Raw genomic sequence first — 27,132 nt, forward strand, 5'->3', positions numbered from 1 at the left:
CAGAGTTGATGCCAGAGAATTGAATGCTAATTTCTCTACCATGAGTAGGTTTTCGTTCCAGAAAATGTTGTAGTACGTCCAACCGACCTCACAACCGCAGACCACGTGTAACCACGCCAGCTGAGGACCTCCACATCTGGCTTCTTCACCTGCGGGATGGTCTGAGACAAGCCACCCGGACAGCTGATGAAACTGTGGATTTGCACAACTGAAGAATTTCTGCAGAAACGGTCAGAAACCGTCTCTGCGTGCGCGTAGTCCTCACCAGGGTCTTGTCGTTTGTCGTTGTAACCGACTTTAGCGGGCAAATTCTCAGCTTTGATGGCCACTGGAACGCTGGAAAAGTGTGCTCTTTCATTATAGATTGTAATAGTATTTTCCTGTTTCTCCAGTTCTGCCTTATGCCTACATCACCTTCACTAGCTAATCAGCTCTGAGTGTGCGGTAGATTCTGCTATTTTCTACTAGTATTTTTAAAGTTCCTGTGAGACAAGACTGAAAAATATGCTCTCTCTGTCTGATCATACAGTACCAACAATTTACACAGTACGATGGGTTTGCTGGTCGTTTTAGTTGCTAGCCGCCCATGCTGTGTTGAATATTCTGCATGGTCTTCTATTGGACCGCCTTCTCCCGGAGAAATATCATGACGAGTGTTGATGACACAAGTTTACTGGAGAACTGAGACGAAGTAGAGACTCTGGACAGGGTGGATATTCGTATAATAAAAAGCAGTTTTATTCAGAGGTAAAGATATCTGATACAAGCATGCTTGGACTCGTTCATTCAGCTCGTAAGGAACCTGCAGACAGAGCCCAGATAACAGAAATACATAGTCATTTTATACAGCACAGAAAGTAGGTAGAGTCTGGTAGATCTGGTTTTCTGGTTGGTCCTGATCAGGTTGTTGTCTTCTCAGATTGGTCCGGATGAGCTGTGCGTCATCCTTCTGAGTCTTGTATCAAAAGTTCTTTGTTACCAAATGTTCAGCTAAAACAGGAGATTTAGGTGTGTGCGCAGATGTTCCTATCTAATCGGTGTTTATGAAAGGTTTACGTCAGCCCTTTGTCCTTGGTTATGTGTGTGTCTCATTATATCGTGAAATGCAGACCCAAGCACTCTTGCTCAAGGCCTTTCCTGCCTTATCAGTGTTTATGAATGTTCTGTGTCAGCCATCTGTCTCTGGGTGTGTGTGGGTCTTCAGTTTCTGTTTATGAGTATGTGAGAACCTTGTTTTTTAGAAAGAAGTTAGTTATAACAATGTAATAGCAATATGCTTGTGTTATTTAAAATGGTATTTATTACACGAGCTGCAGACTCCGAGGCTCTTTTACCTGAAAGCAGCGAAGATGATTCGTCTTCTTCGTCAAAGGACCCGGAGTCTTCACTTTTCACAGTGATATTCAACGACATTACCGCGTCTACTAAGCGCACTGTCTTGGTTATGGAATCGCTCGACCCCGTCTAAATTCTCTCTATCATTAAAAAGTTTTCGTCTTTCAATTAGATATAAACAAATGTGTCTACAGCCCAAAATAAGCCACTATTGCAGTATTTGCATTCTCGGATCTGTGACTTTACAACAATCTGAAAAGAAATGGCAGCATTCTTTACCAAGCATGTATGCGCAACGCTCCTGGGCAGGGATTCGATGCTGGCAATTGTGGTGACATTAGCAGCGTGCGCAGGTCCTGCATGAGGGCAGAGACCCAAAGCAGATGCTGACCTAACTGCCCTGAAGAGGGCGCTGCTGCTCTGTCTGGTGATATTCTCCTCAACAGAACCACATTCTGGTAGGCTACACAGTCAAACAACTATGTTGTACAATATTTTCGGAATTCATGAGTTTATTTTCGACAGAATCCCTGGACATGAATCTAGTGAGGCCTAACCAGAAGTAAGAACCTGGAAGGTGAGGAATTCTAAGGCTCTTGCATGAGAAGTTAGCAAAGCAACATTTACTATGTGAAATGCAATGTTATCACCACCATTCTATTTAAATTATTATCACACACCCATTTTGATTGCTAGAACGAATGAAAGAAATTAATGAAAGGACTAGATGGATAATAATGTACATGCAAGTCTGTATGAAGGCTGTATAGAAAGACCAGGGCATGGTGAATATTCCCTGTTGTCTCATAGTGAGATAACAGTACAGACTTGATGAAGGCTCTACTGGCTGTTGGATGCAGTTGGATGCTGAAGTTGGATGCTGAATGTACTCTTGAACTCTCTCTCAAATAGATCCTTCAATCTTTCGCCCATTCCACGGAACTCTGCATTATCCTTCATTAAAAAAAGACACACACATTTGTATAGAAAACATAATAAACTAGAAATGCATAAAACACAACTCATTTAGCCTAATTCATATTTGTTATGGATTAAACAAAGACACATTGTTAAAGTGTTATTCATGCATTAGCACAATTCCAAGATTTGTTTAAAAAAATGTTGCCCTGAGTCTTCACATTGGATACTGCAGTAGTGCAGTCTCACCCTGTTAAATGTGGCACAGTTGGTGAAGATAAGCCACACATCAGACACAAAGTGTTGAACTGTTTGGTAGAGATTCTGCTGCAGCTTCTCCACAACCCTGTCCAGCCATATAGGGGTCTTTATCACACTGGTGTAGTTTCTCACCTGGCAATTGAACATACAGATGAAGTTGGAAGTTTACATACACTTAGGTTGGAGTCATTAATACTCGTTTTTCAACCACTCCACAAATTTCTTGTTAACAGACTATAGTTTTGGCAAGTCAGTTAGTGCATCTACTTTGTGCATGACACAAGTAATTTTTCCAACAATTGTTTACAGATTATTTCACTGTATCACAATTCCAGTGGGTCAGAAGTTTACATACACTAAGTTGACTGTGCATTTAAACAGCTTGGAAAATTTCAGAAAAATATGTCATGGCTTTAGAAGCTTCTGATAGGCTAAATGACATCATTTGAGTCAATTGGAGGTGTACCTGTGGATGTATTTCAAGGCCTACCTTAAAAATCAGTGCCTCTTTGCTTGACATAATAGGAAAATCTAAAGAAATCTGAAAAAAAATTGTAGACCTCCAAGTCTGGTTCATCCTTGGGAGCAAATTTCCAAACGCCTGAAGGTAACACGTTCATCTGTACAAACAATAGTACGCAAGTATAAACACCATAGGCCCACGCAGCCGTCATAACTCTCAGCAAGGAGACGCGTTCTGCCTCCAAGAGATGAACGTACTTTGGTGCGAAAAGTGCAAATCAATCCCAGAACAGCAAAAGACCTTGTGAAGATGCTGGCGGAAACAGGTACAAAAGTATCTATATCCACAGTAAAACGAGTCCTATATCGACATAACCTGAAAGGCCGCTCAGCAAGGAAGAAGCCACTGCTCCAAAACCGCCATAAAATAGCCAAGACTACGGTTTGCAACTGCACATGGGGACAAAGATTGTACTTCTTGGAGAAATGTCCTCTGGTCTAAAGAAACAAAAATAGAACTGTTTGGTCATAATGACCATCGTTATGTTTGGAGACCATCCCAACTGTGAAGCACGGGGTGGCAGGATCATGTTGTGGGGGTGCTTTGCTGCAGGAGGGACTAGTGCACTTCACAAAATAGATGGCATCATGAGGTAGGAAAATTATGTGGATATATTGAAGCAACTTCTCAAGACATCAGTCAGGAAGATAAAGCTTGGTTGCCATTGGGTCTTCCAAATGGATAATGACCCCAAGCATACTTCCAAAGTTGTGGCAAAATGGCTTAAGGACAACAAAGTCAAGGTATTGGAGTGGCCATCACAAAGCCCTGACCTTAATCCCATAGAATAATTGAAAAAGCGTGTTTGAGCAAGGAGACTTACAAACCTGACTCAGTTACACCAGCTCTGTCAGGAGGAAAGGGACAAAATTCACCCAACTTATTGTTGAAAGCTTGTGGAAGGCTACCAAAAAAGTTTGAGCCAAGTTAAACAATTTAAAGACAATGCTACCAAATACTAATTGAGTGTATGTAAACTTCTGACCCACTGGGAATGTGATGAAAGAAATAAAAGCTGAAATAAATCATTCTCTCTACTATTATTCTGACATTTCACATTCTTAAAATAAAGTGGTGATCCTAACTGACCTAAGACAGGGAATTTTTACTAGGACTAAATGTCAAGAATTGTGAAAAACTGAGTTTAAATGTATTTGGCTAAGGTGTATGTAAACGTCCGACTTCAACTGTGTATGTGAACTGAAACACACACACAGAGAGAGAGAGAGAGAACCAAGCAAACTTACGTGGATGCAAGGATCTGCCACAAAGATGTGGTCCTTGTCCGCTTGGTATAGACACAGCAGGAGGTACTGGCATTCCTGTCAGAGTAAACACACCTTTATGTGACTGGTCAAATATTGCTTACATTTAATTCTGAATAATTATTTCATGTGAAGTATATGATGATGGTTATAATGGACAGGCAATTTGAGGCAATTGGCCCAATGGTAGAAGTCATTCATTCAGGCTCCTCACCAGTAGGTGGTCAGAGATTCGGCAGGTTAAGGCTTCCTGGTAGGTCATTTGTTTGGGGTAGTGGCACGACTGACTGGCCCTCAGTACACAGAATGTACACATCCATTGACAATCATCCCTGTGATTACACACACACATAAACACACACACACACACACACACACACACACACACACACACACACACACACACACACACACACACACACACACACACACACACACACACACACACACACACACACACTTCAATAGTGCACAAATAAGCTGACAGCTACATTTACCTACAGTACACAGAACAATTAGACCTCTCTTGTATCAATCTCTTTCTCTCACTCTTGTCTCTCATCAACCCTCAACTCTTCTCACCCCATCATGGCGCCATCCACATTAGGAAGATGACATCTCTGATGGAAGGAGCGAGGACACTTATCACAGCATATCAAGCTGCCCTGGCTTCTACAGATGAAGCAGTCGTCATCGTTATCCTGATCATCCTGCCAAGACAGAGAAGAGAGGAAGGTGAGAAGGAAATGGTTAACAATCAAGCACCAACTGTCTGTTTGTGTGTTAACGAATATCGTACAGATTGATTTCCCACACCCTCGGGTGTAAAACAAGGACATGCCTTATCACCAATTCTGTTTGCTATGTTTATTAATGATTTGGCCAAATAAATTAAACAGTTAAATACTGGCGTAAGAAATGATGATGAAATACTGATTATATTATTTTGACAGCAGAAACTGCACAAATCCTGAGGAAAATGTTATTACGTGCAGTCAATTGGTTTTCAACTTTGTGGTGAAGACATTCTTGAGTTTACTGGCAATTATAAATATTTGGGTCTTTATTTTGATGAACATATGAACTTTCAATACAGCACATCTGCCCTGGTTGATTCAGCATGTAGAGCTTTTGGGAGATTTATAGGAAAAACAAGAACACTCAAAGATGTTGGTTATGCCACATATTCCAAACCTTATCAGACGTGTGTGTCCTGTTGTGGACTATTCAGCAGGAGTGTGAGTTGCTAAGAGGTATCTCAAAGCAGTACTTATTCTTTAGGTTTCCACATGTTTGCACCTACACTGGCAATAACTGGACTGGGAACCCTGTTAAGTGAGATGGAAGGCGTGCATGGTGAGACTTTGGAATAGACTTGCCGGGAATGTTTTTCAATGGGATCTCTTCACAGGAGGAGCCTGGGCAACCAAAATGTCAGACCTTTTCCAGCAGTTTGACTTTTAACATTTATACAAAGACCAAATTAAGGGAGATATAGTCACTAAAAACAACTGATAACGCAATATGAAAATAAATGGGTGGGGGAGATTCAGGCTAGGGTCTATTATTCTCCATTTCCGCCTGACTGACTTGCCCAAAATATACTGCCTGCTGCTCAGGCCCTGAAGCCAGAACATGCATATAATTGGTAACATTGGAAATAAAACACACTGACTTTTGTAGAAATGTTAAACTAATGTAGGAGACTATAACACAATAGATATGGTAGGAGAAAATCCAAAGAAAACCAACTGGATTTTTCTTTTTTGAGAGAGCCCATGCTCTTCCAGAATTTTTGAAATCTAGCTTCCAGTATGCAATTCCTATGGCTTCCACTGGATATCAGTAGTCTTTGTTCAAGGTTTCAGGCTTGTTTCTTCCCAAACGAAGAAGAATTATGAGTTATGATACAGGGACTCAGAGTTGGAAATCCGTCTTTGCGCACGCGATGAAGAGGACGCGCACCTGCTAATATCATATTCCTATTAAACATACTTCTTTCTGTTTGAAATATTATAGTTTAATTACATTTTAGGGTATCTGAGGATTATATAGAAACGTATTTTGACTTGTTTTAACCAAGTTTAGCGGTAGCTTTTTTGATTCCTTTCTCTGCATGTTGAACGAGTGGATTACTCAAATCGATGGCGCCAACTAAACAGACTTTTGGGATATAAAGAAGGATTTTATCTAACAAAACGACACTACATATTGTAGCTGGGACCCTTTGGATCACAAATCAGAGGAACATTTTTAAAAAGTAAGTGAATATTTAATCGCTATTTGTGAATTTATGAAACCTGTGCTGGTGGAAAAATATTTTGTGGGGCGCCGTCCTTCGCTGTAAAGCCTATTGTAAATCGGACAGTGCAGTTAGATTAACACAAATTTAAGCTTTTAACTGATATAAGACACTTGTATGTTCCTAAATGTTTAATATTCATAATTTTTATGATTATGTATTTGAATTGCGCTCCCTCCAGTTTCACCGGAAGTTGTCCCGCTAGCGGGACGCCTAGCCTTAAGAAGTTTCATAAACCCATACACCTTTTATTTGATTAAGTGTGAATTTGTGTGTGAGAGATACAGTATATTATGTACCTACCTAAAAGCAAGAGATCGCCATGTGTAAGATCAGGGATATTGCCCCTGCGTATTGAAACAGGTCGGTATAATGGTAAAATGGATGAGGAAAAACGATGTAACTATTGTGACCTTGAAGAAATAGAGAATAACATTAATTTGATCATCTATTGCACTTCCTACCGTGATATTGTCACGCCCTGACCTTAGAGAGCTTTTTATGTCTCTATTTTAGGTTTGGTCAGGGTGTGATTTGGGTGGGCATTCTATGTTCATTTTTCTATGTTTTTGCATTTCTATGTTTTGGCCGGGTATGGTTCTCAATCAGGGACAGCTGTCTATCGTTGTCTCTGATTGGGAACCATGCTTAGGTAGCCCTTCTTCCCTCCTTTCGTGGTGGGAAGTTTACTTTGTTTGTGGCACATAGCCCCCTTAAGCTTCACGGTTGTTTTCTATTGTTTTTGTCGGCGTCATTTCAAATAAAAAGGAATATGTACGCTCACCACGCTGCGCTTTGGTCCACTTCCTTTGACGGCCGTGACAGATATATTTTCCTTATTCCAGAAAGCCCACCAGATTTACCCTGGCAATATGTGGCTGAGTGATGAGGAGAAACTGAAATGTTTTTTTGTACATTGTGTATTTCTGTTTGCTGAATTTTTTGATAAAGCCTGGAATAAAAGAAAAAGGGCAACCTATAATTACATTCTAAAAGTATTTAGCTCCTATATAGCAAAGTGCACGTATGTGTATAGATTGTCTGTAGGGATGTCTTACAATCTTCTCTCTGATCTCACACTTGAATCTTCTCTTTGTACAAGATCAGGTTGAAACACCTTCTGTTGAATTTTTCTGTATTTATTTGTTATTATTTTTACTGTTCTAGAGTTATTATTATTATTGCTTGGATAACCTTATCTACTATTATGTACTGATTTCTTTTTCATTATTTATGCGGTGCACACTGGACACCAGAATAATTATCACTGTGAATCATTGTAATTTGTTTGTGTCAATTAATCCTGTAAGGGATGGGTTGCCAACTGCTGATTTGACATGAAAATGTCATTCATTCATTCATTCCCTTTACAGTGATGTTAAGAAACATCTTGGAATTTCATTATTAAAACTGAAGCATTCGTTTAACCAATGTGATTGGCTGATTGGTAAGTGGGTGCCACCATGTTCCCGAGGGTCGAGGGAGAAACGTACCCTGTCTTTGGCCGTGGAGCTGCACAGCTTGCACTTACACAGGAGAGAGTGGATGACCAAGATCTTGCTCTGAAAATGAGAAATAAACAAAGACATTAGTAGTACTAGTAAAACGTTTTTGAAGAAGGGAAATGTTTTCATCACAGGTCCTTAAAGACCTTGCATACTATCTTAAACCATTCCTTGTACAGTACGTTGGTAAGTGCCAAACACACATTTTTTCTCTCTCATCTCTCTTCATCTCTCTCTCTGTGTTCTCTTTCCGTCAGTACCTCGATGAGGACGTTGAGTGGTTTCCCGTCCCACTGGATGTCTTTCTTCCAGGAAGGATCTTCCAGAGCTGACCGCCCCGTCACAAACTCCACCGGGGTCATCCAGCACAGCTCCGTACGGATGCTCTTTCCACACGACCCTGTGTGGAAAAAAATATAGGGGCAGAAGGACAAGCTCAAATGAAACCCTATTATAACCCTAGTATAAATCCAATATGGAGCATTACAGCTGACCATAGTGACATGGGGCTATGGTAAAATAACTTGTAGCGTATTATCGATAATAGCTAAAAGTGTGTCATTTACTTTACTTTATTACGTTTATTTTTGCAGGGACATTTTCAGTACAAGTGCCGGTTTTAGCCAGTCGGCAAACTTTCTACCGTAGTCCCTGGGCAGTACAGACAATGAGCACATACAGAACAGAGAGCAGCAACATATGACAACTAACAGTTAGTATGCAGACAGGAAGAGCAATAACACAATAAGCAACCAAACAAAAGACAGAAAATTAACAAACAATATCTACACACCTCAGAAACTACAGACAGGTTGTGTGTTCCACAGTTACGTGTGTCTGACGCCAATGAGTTCCAGACATGGGAAGCTCTCACAGTGAAAGCCGTCTGACTGAAGGTGCTTTTCCTGAAGGGAACTATACAGTCACCTCTCATGGCAGACCTTCTGGATCTGCTGAAATGGGTTTTCTGCTTGATAAAAGCACTAAGTGGGGGCAGTATTTGAGGTACAGCCAGAGAAAGAGGGTTGCCAACATGTAAAAGTGTCTCCAGTACCTTCAATAGTTTCAAAGACATGGCGATAGCTATAGAATGTTGTTTACTAAACCTTGAGAGAATAAAATGTGTACCTGATGCAAACCGATCCTTATGTAGCATTCCATTGATGGCTCCACAGGTGACTTTGAAGACTTCCTCTTTTTCCTGCTCAGCTTCTTCTTCCTCCTCATCATCGTCATCCTCCTTAGATTCTGAAGTAAAGACAAACAAAGAGGTTTAGGGAAAGATGGTTTATTATATAAGTGTGAAGGGTCAGGCCTGTGTCACAAAACCTTATAACAACAAAAACACATAGTTAGAGAGACAACACCATCCCCTTTACCAGATAGTCATGTCTAAAGGATTCAGAAAGATTCCATTGAGTTGTGATTAGTGCACATACCTGTGATTGAGCCCGTTGATTGGTTGGAGGGAAACAGTGCTTTCTTTGCCTAGATAGGAGAAAAGGGACAGACCACTTTTACATATATCAGTCACATAAGACTCTTCTTTATCCAATATGGTAAGAACATGGACAAACAAAATGATCACTGGTCAAAGTATGATCACGCACAAGAAATATAAATTCATGCCCGTATAAACATCACAATATCAACGGCTAAGCTGTTGTCAAGTTTAGATGTCGCAATAAAACTGATTCATGACTAACAATCATAAACAACATGTACTCAGATGCTATGACGATGCAGCACTTTCTATGCATTTTCAATGGTCCCACATGTTCCTATGCCCAGTATGGTATAAGGTTGTACTTACAGAAGCTGAATTACCATGATGTGTTACCGTTTTATTCATTCATAAGGGACCTCCGAACAGTTATTCAGTTATTACAAAGTCATTTTTACATAGAATGATGTGGGTGAACTGTTATCTAGATATACAGTATGATGTGGATGTACTAAGCATTTGAGGGCATTTGTACAACTAAATAGTCAACGTTTGACTGTTAATCCAGAGGATGTGGTATATTGAAAGTTTGGTCTCCTACCTGTGCGCTCTTTCTTCTTTTAAAGTTTGGTGAAGTTAAATGACCTTCCTGAGGTTGGTGGGATGATGATGGGAGGGGTTAGAGAAAGGGGGACAGACATTGCTTTTGAGTGTTGAGTGACTGAATGGAACATCAGTGAAATAACTGTACAGTTTGTTTCTTTACAGAAAAACAAAAAGGGTATAATGTGTAGCTATAGTTCGTTGCTCTGTCTGGCCCAATTTTCTGGTATATGTAATGATAAACCGATATGCTGTGGTAAGAGTAGGGGAGACCGGGGTTGGTTGCCTCACGGGTTGGTTGTCACAGTGCTAATTACTACCAACCGAAATGGAGCTGTGTGAATTCTTCGAAATAACTCATCCACCTGGTCAGTTCATGTCAGCATGACAAAACATTAAGGTGAGGAGAATGTATGTTTTTTTATAAGTACAAGTCCCGCTCTCTCAACAGAGAATTAGTGAACATAAAAGTTCAATCAGGAGAAACGACAAGGATTATCCAGTCGCAGTACATTTTAATGACCTGAAGCATGACATTTCTACCTTTAGATTTTGTGGCATAGACAAAGTTAACATATCAGACAGGGGAGGTGATATTAATAATACTCTGAGTAAAAGTGAATGTTTTTGGATTTTGACCCTCCAGACATTATTTCCTAAAGGACTTTAATGATGAAATGCCAATGTATGTTATGTTGTGAATTTGAACATGAATTATGCCCCTATTTAAGATTACTCTGATGTTTTTCGTACGATGTACCCAATGATTAATGAAAGACCTACCGAGCAAGTGGTCTCCTCATTGTGGTTTTACAGATGTGTTTAACACGTCTTATTTATACATTTTTGTAATATTTATGAAATGCATATTGTTATATTTGGTAGCACTTATTTGTTTTTCCTTTGCCTCCAACCCCCTTCGATGGTTGGAACGGATGTGGGTGGGGCTAGGTCTACATAAGGGTGCAAATTTCAACAATTTTCAAAAAATTGACAAAAGCTCTGACGAAGGCCGTGAGGCCGATATGTAAGCTTATTAAATATCAGTGATACTATCAAGAGCAGTGTGCGGTTTCCTTTTTCCTTCATAAGTACAAGTTTAAAAAAAACGTGTGATATTTTCTTTGTAGATGTTTGAATTATGGGAGTATCCATGAACACGTACGTTTGTTGAAAAGAAGAAAGGGAGAGCTATATTTCAAACCTATTTCTGAGTCCCTAGGTCAAGCCACGAGTTAACTAGCATCTTAAATTATTGAGTCATATTCCATTTCACCTATTTACTTGTTGCCCTGCCTACACCAAACGACTTTTAAAAAAAGTATTATATGAACAAAAAATATTCCACTTTATTTGGAATGGCAAGCCAGGTAAAATTAAACAGGTCAATTTATATAATGAATATGAATTCGGAGGATGGACATGATTAAATATTAAAGCCTTGAACATCTCACTAAAGGCTTCAGTCATACAAAAGTTGAACTGAAATCCGAACTGGTTTTCCAGCAGATTAGTAAGAATTGCTCACCCCATGTTAAAAAAATGTCCTTTTCCCCTTTATTTAAAAAAATAATACATTATTTCACCTTTATTTAACCAGTTGAGAACAAGTTCTCATTTACAACTGCGACCTGGCCAAGATAAAGCAAAGCAGTTCAACACATGTAGCACAGAGTTACACATGGAATAAACAAACATACAATCAATAGTACAGTAGAAAAATCTATATACAGCATGTGCAAATTCAGATTACAACTTCTCACTTTCAGTTATTTGAAAATAAAATAATCCCCAGAATATCACTATTTTTTAAAAACAGACTATAGAAAGCCGGTTGCAATTTCAGTTTTATGATTCAGAAAAGACAGAACAAATATTAGAACAAATATTATGGTTAAACTCAAATATACTAATTGATTTAAAAAATATATATAATCTTTGTTAATGATATCAGAAATATGACTGTTGGAGTTACGTCACACATGTAGATAACAAAAATATATGGAAATGTCTGCTATATCCAAAATTACAACCAACTGATTGCCACATTACCACAAAAGTGGAAGGGGAAGAAGGTAAGGAACTTGTCTGTTGGCCCTACATTAAAGACCAACATTTGTTGAAGAAAAGCATGTGCTCAGTGTGAACCTGCTTTCATCTGTGAAGAGCACAGGGCGCCAGTGGTGAATTTGCCAATCTTGGTGTTCTCTGGCAAATGCCAAACGTCCTGCACGGTGTTGGGCTGTAAGCACAACCCCCCCCCCCTGTGGACGTCGGGCCCTCATACCACCCTCATGGAGTCTGTTTCTGACTGTTTGAGCAGACACATGCACATTTGTGGCCTGCTGGAGGTCATTTTGCAGGGCTCTGGCAGTGCTCCTCCTGCTCCTCCTTGCACAAAGGCGGAGGTAGCGGTCCTGCTGCTGGGTTGTTGCCCTCCTACGGCCTCCTCCACGTCTATTGATGTACTGGCCTGTCGCCTGGTAGCGCCTCCATGCTCTGGACACTACGCTGACAGACACAGCAAACCTTCTTGCCACAGCTCGCATTGATGTGCCATCCTGGATGAGCTGCACTACCTGAGCCATTTGTGTGGGTTGTAGACTCCGCCTCATGCTACCACTAGAGTGAAAGCACCGCCAGCATTCAAAAGTGACCAAAACATCAGCCAGGAAGCATAGGAACTGAGAAGTGGTCTGTGGTCACCACCTGCAGAACCACTCATTTATTGGGGGTGTCTTGCTAATTGCCTATAATTTCCACCTGTTGTCTATTCCATTTGCACAACAGCATGTGACATTTATTGTCAATCAGTGTTGCTTCCTAAGTGGACAGTTTGATTTCACAGACGTGTGATTGACTTGGAGTTACATTGTGTTGTTTAAGTGTTCCCGTTATTTTTTTTGAGTAGTGTATTTGTATAGCTTCACGTTTCGTTTGTTAATTTTGTTGTTTTTTGTTCGGTGTTCATTTATTAAAAGGAATATGTACGCCTACCACGCTGCACCTTGGTCCATTCCTTACGACGATCGTGACACATTTAAGGACCAAAAAATTGAAAGCTGTGCCATGCAGGCCGCAAAATAGTTTGGAAGAGATTTTCGATGTGCCGATGAACTGATACACAAAACAACACTGGGTTAAAACGTTTCAGTTTTTCCATTCAATTATTATACAAAATTCTTGCAACCAGTAGAATGTTACGTATATGAGGGATACAACCAATCTCAGTTCTGCAGATTATGCTGCGAAGAGATAGATAGCCTAGAGGTTAAGAGCCCTTTTTGATGTGCCCGTGAGCAAGGCACTTAACCCTAATTGCTCCTGTAAATCGCTCTGAATTAGAGCATCAGTTAAATGACGTAAATGTAGGAATGGCTGAAGAATTACAACATTTACCTGGAACTAACTCTGCAAATAGCACTGCTGGGTGACTTGAAAAGCCATAGTCAATTGATCAATAATATTATAATAATTTTAGGAACAATTTGAATCTTTAATTTACCATCTGTAGAAACTATGAGAATAGAAAGGTTCAGAATTTTTGTAAAACATTACAGATTGAAACGATTGAAAAATGTATGGAAATTAGAGATAGATGGAAAGGGTTGAGGGTAGCTGAAGTGTCGGACTAAAAACGAATACAAAATATAAGTAATGTAAATTACACTGTGTCTGTAAAATGTATATAGTATGTATAAGCTGAAAGTATAAGCCTAAGTATTGTTGTCCATTATTTTACTCCAACTAGGGGAGGGGTGGAAGGATTAGGGTAAAATTATAAAGATAAAGGAAACAAATATAATATATATATATATAAATATATACATACAGTGAGGGAAAAAAGTATTTGATCCCCTGCTGATTTTGTACGTTTGCCCACTGACAAAGAAATGATCAGTCTATAATTTTAATGGTAGATTTGTTTGAACAGTGAGAGAGAATAACAAAAAAATCATGAAGAACGCATGTAAACATTTTTATCAATTGATTTGCATTTTAATGAGGGAAATAAGTATTTGACCCCCTCTCAATCAGAAAGATTTCTGGCTCCCAGGTGTCTTTTATACAGGTAACGAGCTGAGATTAGTAGCACACTCTTAAAGGGAGTGCTCCTAATCTCAGTTTGTTACCTGTATAAAAGACACCTGTCCACAGAAGATATTAATCAATCCGATTCCAAACTCTCCACCATGGCCAAGACCAAAGAGATCTCCAAGGATGTAAGGGACAAGATTGTAGACCTACACAAGGCTGGAATGGGCTACAAGACCATCACCAAGCATCTTGGTGAGAAGGTGACAACAGTTGGTGCGATTTTTTGGGCCTCTGACACTGCCTGGTATAGAGGTCCTGGATGGCAGGGAGCTTGGCCCCGGTGATGTACTGGGCCATTCGCACTACCCCCTGTAGCGCCTTGCTGTTGGATGCCAAGCAGTTGCCATACCAAGCAGTGATGCAGCCAGTCAAGATGCTCTCAGTGGTGCAGCTGTAAATCTTTTTGAGGATCTGAGGGCCCATGACAAATCTTTTCAGCCTCCTCAGGGGGAAGATGTTTGTGTGTTTGGTGTGTTTGGACCATGATAGATCCTTAGTGATGTGGACACCGAGGAACTTGAAGCTCAGGACCGGCTCCACTACCGCCCTGTCGATGTGAATGGGGGTGTGCTCGGCCCTCCGTTTCCTGTAGTCCACGATCAGTTATTTTGTGTTGCTGACGTTGAAGGAGAGGTTGTTGTCCTAGCACTACACTGCCAGGTCTCTGACCTCCTCCCGTTAGGTTCTCAACGTCGTCGGTGATCAGGCCTACTACTGTCGTGTCGTCGGCAAACTTAATGATGGTGTTGGAGTCGTGCGTGGCCACGCAGTCGTGGGTGAACAGGGAGTACAGGAGGGGAATAAGCACACACCCCTTACGTGCCCTGGTCTTGAGGGTCAGCGTGGCTGATGTGTTGTTGCCTACCCTCACCACCAGGGTGCGTCCGTCAGGAAGTCCAACATCTAGTTGCAGAGGGAGGTGTTCAGTCCCAGGGCACTTAGCTTAGTGATGAGCTTTGAGGGTACTATGGTGCTAAACTCTAAGCTGTAGTCAATGAATAGCATTCTCAAGTAGGTGTTCCGTTTGTCCAAGTGGGAAAGAGCAGTGTGGAGTGCAATAGAGATTGCGTCATCTGTGGATGACGGGTCAGGGAGAGGTTGAAAATGTCAGTGAAGACACTTGCCAGCTGGTCAGTGCATGCTCTGAGTACGCATCCTGGTAATCCATCTGGGTCTGCAGCCTTGTGAATGTTAACTTGTTTAAAGGTCTTACAATGACTCCATCTTGTAATTAGATATGAAGATAAAAAGAGTCAGCCCCCATTTCAACCCAAGACCTTGGTGTTTCTCCTAAATTTGAAAAGAGTGTTGTAAGATATACCGGTGCTGAGAAATACACACAAGAGTAAAATGTGTGACAACCAACGGCAGTCTCCCCTATATGATATTGTATATGATACAGACCTTTTTATATATATCCCAGTGTAGTGTATGGAAACATTGTCCAAATGACATAGGCCTGATTAGAGTATGAAAAGTGACTAAGCTGGGCCTCCCGGGTGGCGCAGTGGTCCAGGGCACTGCATCGCAGCGCTAGCTGCGCCACCAGAGTCTCTGGGTTCGCGCCCAGGCTCTGTCGCAGCCGGCCGCGACCGGGAGGTCCGTGGGGCGACGCACAATTGGCCTAGCTTCGTCCGGGTTAGGGAGGGTTTGGCCGGTAGGGATATCCTTGTCTCATCGCGATCCAGCGACTCCTGTGGCCGGCTGGGCGCACTGCGTGCTAGCCAAGGGGGCCAGGTGCACGGTGTTTCCTCCGACACATTGGTGCGGCTGGTTTCCGGGTTGGAGGCGCGCTGTGTTAAGAAGCAGTGCGGCTTAGTTGGGTTGTGCTTCGGAGGACACATGGCTTTCGACCTTCGTCTCTCCCGAGCCCATACGGGAGTTGTAGCGATGAGACAAGATAGTAATTACTAGCGATTGGATACCACGAAAATTGGAGAGAAAAGGGGGTATAAAAAAGTGACTAAGCTGGTCAACTTTTCTGTGCTATCACGTCTGGTTGAAATTGTGTTTTTAAATGGTCAAATAAATTAAATAAAAATATATGCTGTACCTGGATCAGTTTTCCCAGAGTGGTGTTTCTACAGCGGATACTGTACTTCCAGTTCTTACTGCTCTTCTTCCCCCCAAACTCCTCAAAGCCACTTGGGATGAACCATCGACCCTGGACCACAATGCACCTCTCCCCTGTAACAAACCAATGAGTAAGTCAGACGTCAACCAGCAACCCTGGGCCACAATTCTCCTCTCCCCGGGGACAAACCAATGAGGAAGTCAGACATCAACCAGCAAATCTGAACCACAATGCACCTCTCCCCTGGGACAAACCAATGAGGAAGTCAGACATCATACACACCACCACAAATTGGTGCAAACCATGCAAAGTCAAATAGACCATTGTACACATGTGCCTGACTGTGATTGAAACCTGGGTTTCCTGTAGAGAACATTTATTGTAAGTGCTGATGGGTAAAAAATAAAAGCTATCCTTGAAGCCTTTAGTCATAAGTCACACCTAGTCGACATATATTTAGGACACCTCATGAGCTGTCCTAACCAGTTAAAAATTCCACTTTAAACAACCATCAGAATTAAAGAAAAATATGCATGCCAACATATTAGAGTAGGCAACAGTGGGGGCTGCTGAAGGGAGGACGGCTCATAATAATGGCTGAATGGCACGAATGGAATGGCATCAGATGGAAACCATGCGTTTGATATATTTGATTCCATTCCACTCCAGCCATTACCAAGAGCCAGTTCTCCCCAATTAAGGTGCCACCAGCCTCCTGTGGTTGGCAAAGTGATCGTGCCAGGTGAAAATAATATTAAACTTTTTATCATTGCAACATTTGATGTAGGCTACAGTCACATTCACCATGGTTGCGTGTTACCTATCGAGTTTACAGCTGGTAATGCCTCATCGCGATTGGTTATTCCCCATAATTTGCAACAATGTCAATGAGCCTCATCACGATCTTTCCTTTGCGGTAGCTCAAAATGTCGTGATTACCCGCTGAGATAAACTCTTATGAGTTGATTTTACTCCTGGGTCAGAGTTTGTCTGATCAGTGTCTTAACATCATCCTAAAACCAACTCTGGGCTGGGAGTTTTTGTTTTTGTCTTAAAACTGTCGTAAAAAATTCCTAGGACCTTTTCTGAGATGTTTGTGGATACGGGCCCTGGTTTTGAGGAGTTTTTAAAGGGGCAATCAGCAATTTGAACAATAACAAACCATTCCACACCACTGTTTCGTTAAAAGCTCAGGGATGGTGGTGGAAAAAAAGAGCTATGGAGGCAAGGACCGACCATCCATTCTATTAACATTCTAGTTTTAACCACGTTTTGAGGGTATAGAGTGTGTGTTTACATTTACTTTGTTTACAAACATTGGAGTTAAACAAGCGTATACAGCATTTTGTTCTGATGGGGTACGACAGTTGAACTAAGCTCATGAGGTATTTATAAGTTATATTCTTCGAGAATTAATGGGTATATATCATAAATGTATAAATCCCAAAATGTATGTAGCAACTGCAGATTGCCACTTTTAAGGTCTCAGGCAAGGCTATTCGACCAAAACACATCCACCATTACACACAAACACATCACATAAAGTCCTTGTTATGACCTACCTTTGGCCAGCTTGTCCCTGTTGAGCGTGCCTTCTTTGTCCCCACAGGTGACTGGGAGATGGGTCTTGTAGATGGGCCAGGTCCAGATGTCAGCTTTCTCCTTCTTACTGAAAGGAGAAGCTGCATGGGGACACATTGGGGACAGTCATTAAGATGTGACTTGAAATAAAAAATATATTTCACCCCCCCAAAAAACAAACCTACTACCTACGCTATGAATTCAGGAGTCAATATTTACTCAAGAAAATGTCTGTTTGAAGTTAGAGGTCCTTTAGACTTCCCTACTCAAGGCCTCCTCTTTCCCCCAGGGAACACGAAGCCTGGAACTCACAGTATTTGGGCCTCTGAACTTTCCTCTTCTGACTGGGGTTGGACTGGGTGGACGTGCTGGGCTGCTCCTCCGCACTCTCACTTCTCTTTTTCTGGTTCCTCTTTTTCCTTCGTGTCTCCTTTTCCTCCTCGTCTTCCTCTTCTCCTTCCACTGAACCCTTATTCTTCTTATCCTCCTCCTCTTCCTTCTCCACCTTCTCTGGCAGTTTCTCATAAAATGTGAACGACCCTACAAGGGATTGGAGGCAAAATTGAGCCAACCATGCAACCTAATTCATGTACACCTAATAAAAAATTATTATTATTACAAATTAGACAGGGCTTTGAACCTCAACTTCAAAGAATCCACCATTGTGACTACATTTATACTATACTAGGAGTTAGAATTATTTATAGATATTAACCTATCCATACAAATGCCATAATAATACAATAATAAGAGTGAAGACTCCAGAACTGACCGTCCAGCAGGCGGTTTCGTAGCAGGCGTAACGTGGGGTACTGCTGCAGGAGGTGGTCCCTGAACACACAGTTCCAGAACACCTTGATGCTGTCGGGCCTCTCTGCCTCCACCCAGTCCAACACCTGGTACACACCCTTCTCCCTCACCTCCTTACTCCTACACCGAATCAGCTTCTGCAGGAGGGGTCAAATACAACACCATGGTCCAATTTGTGGGGGTTAACAATTTGTGACTGGAGTAGATTCTAGATGTGATTCTCTAGAAGCAACTGCCATCCCAATCAGTTCCTTTTTACAGACAGAAATTCATGGACACACGTCAGGCATTACTAATCAATGATCATCAACTCCAAAGTCCACTCTTACAATAACATTCAAAGACCTGTTATTTATATCGTTTGTACCTAGCTAGTAATAGGACAGTGAATGGTCTTAGTGTACACAGAACACTCTTACAATTAGTGTTGACCCGATGAACCCCGGAGATCCTCAAGGAACCTCTAGCAGTCAAGCCGGGAAATGGTTACAATCGTTTATCCCATCGTTTTTTTTTAAACACTTAAAATAAGGGATGTGTTTCATGTAGGCTTGATGTTTTGATAACCGTGTAAATCTCTCTAGGACAAGGTAACTTTTATCAATATATTCGCCTGTATTTACCCCCCCATAAATGAAACGCTATTTAGCTGCTAATGTAGTTATCATAAAGAACAACAAATGCCATGATGATCTGGACGAGACTGCTGAATCGAGGCAAAGGTAAGAATCTCTGGATTAACTATCTAATGTTAGCTAAATGTAGTCATGAATAAATTATCTACATTTCTTTAAATTGACAATTCTGTGAAGTGTATTGTGCAAGTTTAAAATTGACACAATACCTGTTAGCAAAGGTGTCAGCTAGAAATGACATGCAGGAGCTTGCAAGGATTTGTAGTCTTGCAGGATGTCTACTTTGATGCTAATTAGAACTTTCAAATCTGAGCGTAAATAGAGCCGAATATATTGATAAAAGTCACCTTCTCCGTGAGAGATTTACAGCAGTCCTCCAGAGGAATTAATGGAATTACTATACAGTAATACAGTATTTCAGGACAAAATGAAATGTATTTAAGTATTTTTTGTTGTAGTGGAGACAGTAACATTAATACTCAAAAACCAAATAGTTTAAGGAAAATGTTTTTATATTTATCTTATGTTTAGCTCACATAAACTCGTCAAAAAATGTATGTATTTTTTACAATGGAAGAATACCAAGATGGCTGCACGGTGGCTTCAATACAGCACCCACTTTGTCATCCAGAGTTTATACACATCATTGACCTTTACACAGGGGTTCCTCAAAGACCCTCGATGACCCTTTTCAGAGCGGTTCCTCAAGGAACCTTTTTCAACCGGAAAGGTTCCGCTAGTGTGGCAACCCAAAAGGTTCTTCCAGGAACATTTACTCGCAAAATAGGAAGAAGAATTTTACCAAAGAATTCTGTATTCTGAAAAAAAAAATGTTACAAGATTGGATCAGGGTTTCGTAGAGTAGAGTAAAGTAGAGTACCACAGTACAGTACAGTAAGGTGTACAGTAGAGTTTAAATCAGTAGAGTACAGTATAGTACAGTTTAGTTCAGCAGAGTATATTAGAGTAAATTATTGAACAATACATTATACTGAACTATACTCTACTGTGCTGTACTCTAATGTACTGAACTATACTTGTTTTATTTACTGTACTGTGCTCTACTGTATTGTATTGTACTGTACTCTACTGTATTGTACTGTACTCTACTGTATTGTACTGTACTCTACTGTATTGTACTGCACTCTCCTGCATTGTACTGTCCAGTCCGGACCGGACAAAATCTAAACCAATTATGTACATTTATGTTTGGGACAAATATAGTCCGGACCAAATATAAACCAATCATACACATCTGTGTTTGGGCTAAATCAAGGCCGGTCGGGACAGTACCAAATCTGAACCAAACATTTACCCCTACGCCTAAGCCGCAATATCTATATACAGTCCATTTGGAAAGTATTCAGACCCCTTGACCCCCACATTTTGTTACGTTACAGCCTTATTCTAAAATGTATTACATTGTTGTTTCCCCTCATCAATCTACACACAATAGCCCATAATGACAAAAAAAAAAAATTGACATAAAAAAATTAAATATCACATTTACATAAATATTAAGAGCCTTTACTCAGTACTTTGTTGAAGCACCTTTTGTCACGCCCTGGCCTTAGTATTCTTTGTTTTCTTTATGTTTTTTAGTTAGGTCAGGGTGTGACATGGGGAATGTATGTGTTTTGTGGTGTCTAGGGGTGTTGTATGTGTATGGGGCAGAGTAGAGTGTAGTTGTCTAGTTATGTCTATGACTGCCTAGATTGGTTCTCAATCAGAGACAGCTGTCATTCATTGTCTCTGATTGGGAGCCATATTTAAGGCAGCCATAGGCAGTAGGCTTTTGTGGGTAGTTGTCTATGTTGTACGTTTGTAGCTTGTGATTGCACTTACGTCTTTAGCTTCACGATCGTTTGTTGGTTTGTTTCGTTTTGTAATAGTGTTTGTTGCGTGTTTTTCCCTCTTCTAAATAAAGAGATGTATTTTGCACACGCTGCGCCTTGGTCAACTCTCTCTCACGAAGATGATCGTGACAGAACTACCCACCAACCATGGATCAAGCAGCGTGAGAGGAACCAGCAACAGCGGAAAAGAAACCAGGACTCGTGGACATGGGAGGATGTTTTGGATGGCAAGGGTTGCTACACATGGGAGGAGATCCTGGCTGGAAGAGATCGCCTCCCATGGGAACAGCTGGATGCGATTAGGAGAGCAGAGGCAACCGGAGAGAGGAACTGGAGTTATGAGGGTAGGCGACTAGCAAGGAAGCCTGTGAGTAAACCCCAAAAATTTCTTGGGGGAGGCTTAAAGGGAGAGTGGCGAAGTCAGGTAGGAGACCTGCGCCTACTCCCTGTACTTACCGTGGAGAGCGAGAGTACGGGCAGACACCGTGTTACGCAGTAGAGCGCATGGTGTGTCCTGTACGCGTGCATAGCCCGGTTCGGTACATTCCAGCTCCACGTATCGGCCGGGCTAGATTGAGCGTTGAGCCGGATGTCATGAAGCCGGCCCAACGCATCTGGCCACCAGTGCGTCTCCTCGGGCCGGCTTACATGGCACCAGCCTTACGCATGGTGTCCCCGGTTCGCCTACATAGCCCGGTGCGGGTTATTCCACCTCCCCGTACTGGTCGGGCGACGGGGAGCATACAACCAGGTAAGGTTGGGCAGGCTCAGTGCTCAAGGGAGCCAGTACGCCTGCACGGTCCGGTATTTCCGGCGCCATCTCCCCGCTCCAGCCCAGTACCACCAGTGCCTACACCACGCACCAGGCTTCCAGTGTGTCTCCAGAGCCCTGTTCCTCCTCCACGCACTCTCCCTGTGGTGCGTGTATCCAGCCCAGTGACAGCTGTCATTCATTGTCTCTGATTGGGAGCCATATTTAAGGCAGCCATAGGCAGTAGGCTTTTGTGGGTAGTTGTCTATGTTGTACGTTTGTAGCTTGTGATTGCACTTACGTCTTTAGCTTCACGATCGTTTGTTGGTTTGTTTCGTTTTGTAATAGTGTTCGTTGCGTGTTTTTCCCTCTTCTAAATAAAGAGATGTATTTTGCACACGCTGCGCCTTGGTCCACTCTCTCTCACGAAGACGATCATGACACCTTTGGCAGCGATTACAGCCTTGAGTCTTCTTGGGTATGACGCTACAAGCTTGGCACACCTGTATTTGGGGAGTTTCTCCCATTCTTTTCTGCAGATCCACTCAAGCTTTGTCAGGTTGGATGGGGAGCGTCGTTGCACAGCTATTTTCAGGTCTCTCCAGAGACATTTGATCAGGTTCAAGTCTGGGCTCTGGCTTGGCCACTCAAGGACATTCAGAAACTTGTCCTGAAGCCACTTCTGCTTGTCTTGGCTGTGTGCTTAGGGTTGTGGTCCTGTTGGAAGATAAACCTTTGCCCCAGTCTGAGGTCCTGAGCACTCCGTTCCTCTTTCCATCGATCCAGACTAGTCTCCCAGTCCCTGCTGCTGAAAAACATCCCCACAGAATGATGCTTCCACCACCATGCTTCACTGTTGTGATGGTGCCAGGTTTCTTCCAGACATGACGCTTGGCATTGTACTTCAGCCCACTTACCCACACACCTAAACCCAATTACTCACACACTCCAGCTTAACCCGATGCCCTAACCCTAACACCCACATAAAATTAGAGTTCTGGCGGCTCTGTTATGTGTTTCCTTTATTTTTTCAGTTACCTGTATATCCAGCTATTCTCTGCACACCCCAACCCTGTTATTTGCATATCTTAGTCATGTGACCTTTGACCTGTATATACGTATCATTTCATAGATAAACCCATAGTACAGTGGTATAACACCAATTAGTCAACTAAACCTGATTACTCATACACTGTAAAACAGGTCTACCCCTGCACAGTAGGGCCGTAGCTACATACAGTGGAAGTAGGAAGATTACATACACTTAGGTTGGAGTCATTAATACTCATTTTTCAACCACTCCACAAATTTCTTGTTAACAAACTATAGTTCTGGCAAGTTGGTTAGGACATCTACTTTGTGCATGACACAAGTAATTTTTCCAACAATTGTTTACAGATTATTTCACTGTATCAGAATTCCAGTGGGTCAGAAGTTTACATACACTAAGTTGAATGTGCATTTAAACAGCTTGGAAAATTACAGAAAATTATGTCATGGCTTTAGAAGCTTCTGATAGGCTAATTGACATCATTTGAGTCAATTGGAGGTGTACCTGTGGATGTATTTTAAGGCCTACCTTCAAACTCACTGCCTCTTTGCTTGACATCATGGGAAAATCAAAAGAAATCAGCCAAGACCTCAGAAAAGAAACTGTAGACCTCCACAAGTCTGGTTCATCCTTGGGAGCAATTTCCAAACGCCTGAAGGTACCATGTTCATCTGTACAAACAATAGTACGCAAGTATAAACACCATGGAACCACACAGCCATCTTACCGCTCAGGAAGGAGACGTGTTCTGTCTCCTAGAGATGAACCTACTTTGGTGCGAAAAGTGCAAATCAATCCCAGAACAGCAAAAGACCTTGTGAAGATGCTGGCGGAAACAGGTACAAAAGTATCTATATCCACAGTAAAACGAGTCCTATATCGACATAACCTGAAAGGCTGCTCAGCAAGGAAGAAGCCACTGCTCCAAAACCGCCATAAAAAGCCAGACTACGGTTGCAACTGCACATGGGGACAAAGATCATACTTTTTGGAGAAATGTCCTCTGGTCTGATGAAACAAAAATAGAACTGTTTGGCAATAATGACCATCATTATGTTTGGAGGAAAAAGGGGGAGGCTTGCAAGCCAAAGAACACCATCCCAACCGTGAAGCACGGGGATGGCAGCATCATGTTGTTGGGGTGCTTTGCTGCAGGAGGGGCTGGTGCACTTCACAAAATAGATGGCATCATTAGGTAGGAAAATGATGTGGATATATTGAAGCAACATGTCAAGACATCAGTCAGGAAGTTAAAGCTTGGTCGCAAATGGGTCTTCCAAATGGACAATGACCCTAAGCATACTTCCAAAGTTGTGGCAAAATGGCTTAAGAACAACAAAGTCAAGGTATTGGAGTGGCCATCACAAAGCCTTGACCTCAATCCTACAGAAAATTTGTGGGCAGAACTGAAAAAGCGTGTGCGAGCAAGGAGGCCTACAAACCTGACTCAGTTACACCAGCTCCCTCAGGAGGAATGGGACATAATTCACCCAACTTATTGTGGGAAGCTTGTGGAAGGTTACCTGAAAAGTTTGACCCAAGTTAAACAATTTAAAGGCAATGCTACCAAATACTAATTGAATGTATGTAAACTTCGGACCCACTGGGAATGTGATGAAAGAAATAAAAGCTGAAATAAGTAATTCTCTCTGCTATTATTCTGACATGTCAAGTTCTTAAAATAAAGTGGTGATCCTAACTGAGCTAAGACAGGGAATAAATGTCAGGAATTGTGAAAAACTGAGTTTAAATGTATTTGGCTAAGGTGTATGTAAACTTCCGACTTCAACTGTATGAGGACACAGAGGTATGAAATGTTTGTTTAGTGTCTCTTACACAATGGTAGACCTTATGTGAGTTTTGCTGAATAGTCACAAGGGTCCCTGGTTATCAGAGTATTGGGACATAGCCACAGGTGTAAACCTGGTTCATATGGGTATTTGTGCTGAGATATGCAGGTGTAGATGTTTTTTTCGAATAAAAAAAATATATACATTTGTTTTTTTTTGGGGGGGGGGGGGGGGGGGACTCAGTCGGGGTCTCAACTTACTGTTGAGAGTTTGAATAGTAGAATACACAAGATGCAATTTCGAAACTTGGTTGTGCATCAGCAGATTTCCTTGTTATGTCACTCACTGACAGTCACTCAATTAGCCCATGTCACATAAATAGCTTTTAAAACTGCAAAAACTTCTCCCCTCCACATGGCAAAATGTGTAGAATTGCAGGAAATTTGCTGTAAAACTGCAACAACAAAAACGCTATGTTAAGAAAACGTATTTGTTTACCTTTTGTTAATAAAATATTTTTTCTGCTAACAGATCCCGCTGTACATATTCAATTATAGTTTTTAATCCCGGTGCTGAGTTAATGTGAGTTAACCTAACAAACACTATTTTTTTTTTTTTTTTTTACAACACTTCTAATATAGGCCAGGCCCTGTTGACTCATTTCCCAGCAATTTCCAAACGCCTGAAGTAATGCCTTGCATTACTCCTGGGAAGAAAACACTTAAATTGGCTCAACTTACCCCATGGTCATTGGCTCAATTTACCGGAAGGCAAACATTTATATATTAGCCCACACAGCTACAAGGATGCACTTTTATGCTAGGTTTAGGAACTTATATTGAAGCTTACAGAGACCCCGACTAATGTGATGTATAGAACAATCTTGTAATGATCTACTTTGGTTTAGATACAAGTATCATGATACCTCTAACACAATGAATGTATTTGACCTGGTGAAAATCTGTTTTTTGGACATAACTTGCTTTCCACTTTTTCCATTTGGTTTCTTCCTTCACAGACTTCCTCAGATGATGACCTCTTCCTAAATATTTGGTCAAATCTTGCACCAATCCCTTGTAATTGCAGTAAAATACAAACCATCACCTCAATAAATGTAATTCATTCATCCAATCATTCATTCATTTCAATGATGGTATTATTAACTTTTTTTTTTACAGTATAGACCTAACACAGTCAATTTTACAGTAATGTACTGTGTCATTACACAGTACTTGCTATGCTACTGTATTTATATTACAGTAGGTGTACTTTAATATTAAATACAGAATTTTACTTGCCACCGAGCAGCCAATAAATTACTTCGAATTCATAACGACCCCTTTAAAGTAAACGCGTTGAAAATTAAGGCACATATGTCAATTAGACCCTTAAACATTAAACAAAATATCTAAAAATTTCAACAATTTATTTGTTTTTTAGCTTACAAAAGTAGGCTTACAAAAGTTGTTTTTCGGTATTGTGACCGATGGGATTAAATTGAACCTCTGAGTGGGCGGGTATGTCTGTCGAAATGTTGCGGTCTCTACTGCTCACCTTGTACATTTTCTCTGGAATGAAGTGGTGGTCTCGGAGCTGGTTAAGAAAGGTGTGTGATGGCTCCATGCACGACATTTCTGTCCTACTACAGCGGAAAAACTGCAGTAACTGCTTATCTGTCAAAAAATCCAACGGGTCCATTGGCGCCGATCGCAAATGCAGTTTACCTCTTCAATTCAGTTTTCTTTGTTGAAAAAAAAAAAGCTATATATTTACCATGTGACTGAATATTATTAACAGTTTAATAATTAACGAACCGGTTCAAATTGGGTTGCACATATAGATTCAGAAATTAAAGTATGATTGTAGGCTATTTACATTTCAATACAGGCCCAGGGTGGATAGATTCATTCAGACGATAGACGCGCAAAAGCATTCGAGACGAAAATAGTCTACATTCCAGTTTAGACGATGGACGCAATCAAAACGTTTTCATCTGTAGGCCTACAACATGTTTTTATTGTTATTTTCGAAGATAAAATAGATCTCCCGCCAGCACGGAAGGCCACTTCAAATTACTTTTGGAAAGTGAAAGTGCACATATGACTGTAGCGTACTGGCCACTCTGCCGCCCTAGGCGAGAGGACTACATTTCCGCCCCTTGCGAGAATAGTCCCAGTAAGCAAAATTACGTTAAAAAGACGTCTACAATACGTATTTTCACAGACGTTTAAGTCAATTTCTGAAAGGTGAAAATAGTATTTTCCAGATGTTGAAATCAGGTTCATTTTCGGTTCTGATTGAAAGTTGAAAATACATAATTTGTAGACCTC

General features: G+C 41.3%; 1 protein-coding gene across 3 annotated transcripts; it reads right to left on the bottom strand.

Annotated features, from left to right (window-relative positions):
• Positions 1-712: 712 nt before the first annotated feature.
• On the bottom strand, positions 713-26,931 carry LOC129822318 (nuclear body protein SP140-like). Of its 3 annotated transcripts, XM_055880507.1 has the most exons (15): positions 26,357-26,931; positions 18,682-18,856; positions 18,222-18,449; positions 17,891-18,010; positions 16,308-16,441; positions 10,155-10,202; positions 9,549-9,597; positions 9,238-9,357; positions 8,370-8,509; positions 8,098-8,166; positions 4,885-5,012; positions 4,517-4,634; positions 4,285-4,359; positions 2,503-2,646; positions 713-2,289 (listed from the first exon to the last, which is right to left on the bottom strand). In XM_055880507.1, the coding sequence occupies exons 1-15, from the start codon at positions 26,498-26,500 to the stop codon at positions 2,176-2,178; spliced, it is 1,806 nt and encodes a 601-aa protein (XP_055736482.1). In that variant the 5' UTR covers positions 26,501-26,931; the 3' UTR covers positions 713-2,175. The 3 variants fall into 3 exon arrangements, with proteins under 3 accessions (XP_055736482.1, XP_055736490.1, XP_055736498.1); XM_055880515.1 differs by lacking the exon at positions 10,155-10,202; XM_055880523.1 differs by lacking the exon at positions 2,503-2,646.
• Positions 26,932-27,132: the final 201 nt, after the last annotated feature.

The sequence above is a fragment of the Salvelinus fontinalis genome, chromosome 2 (assembly GCF_029448725.1).
Source record: "Salvelinus fontinalis isolate EN_2023a chromosome 2, ASM2944872v1, whole genome shotgun sequence".
Classification (NCBI taxonomy): Eukaryota; Metazoa; Chordata; class Actinopteri; order Salmoniformes; family Salmonidae; genus Salvelinus; species Salvelinus fontinalis.

What these genes read in the sequence shown, in the direction of transcription:
- LOC129822318 (XM_055880507.1), bottom strand. Translation starts at nt 26,500, where the DNA reads ATGGACCCGTTGGATTTTTTGACAGATAAGCAGTTACTGCAGTTTTTC. An exon ending in CTCTGGGAAAACTGATCCAG is followed by an intron (nt 10,203 to 16,307) that starts GTACAGCATATA and finishes CACCAACCTCAG; the next exon opens with GAAGGTCATTTAACTTCACC. An exon ending in GTGGATGGCGCCATGATGGG is followed by an intron (nt 4,635 to 4,884) that starts GTGAGAAGAGTT and finishes GTGTAATCACAG; the next exon opens with GGATGATTGTCAATGGATGT.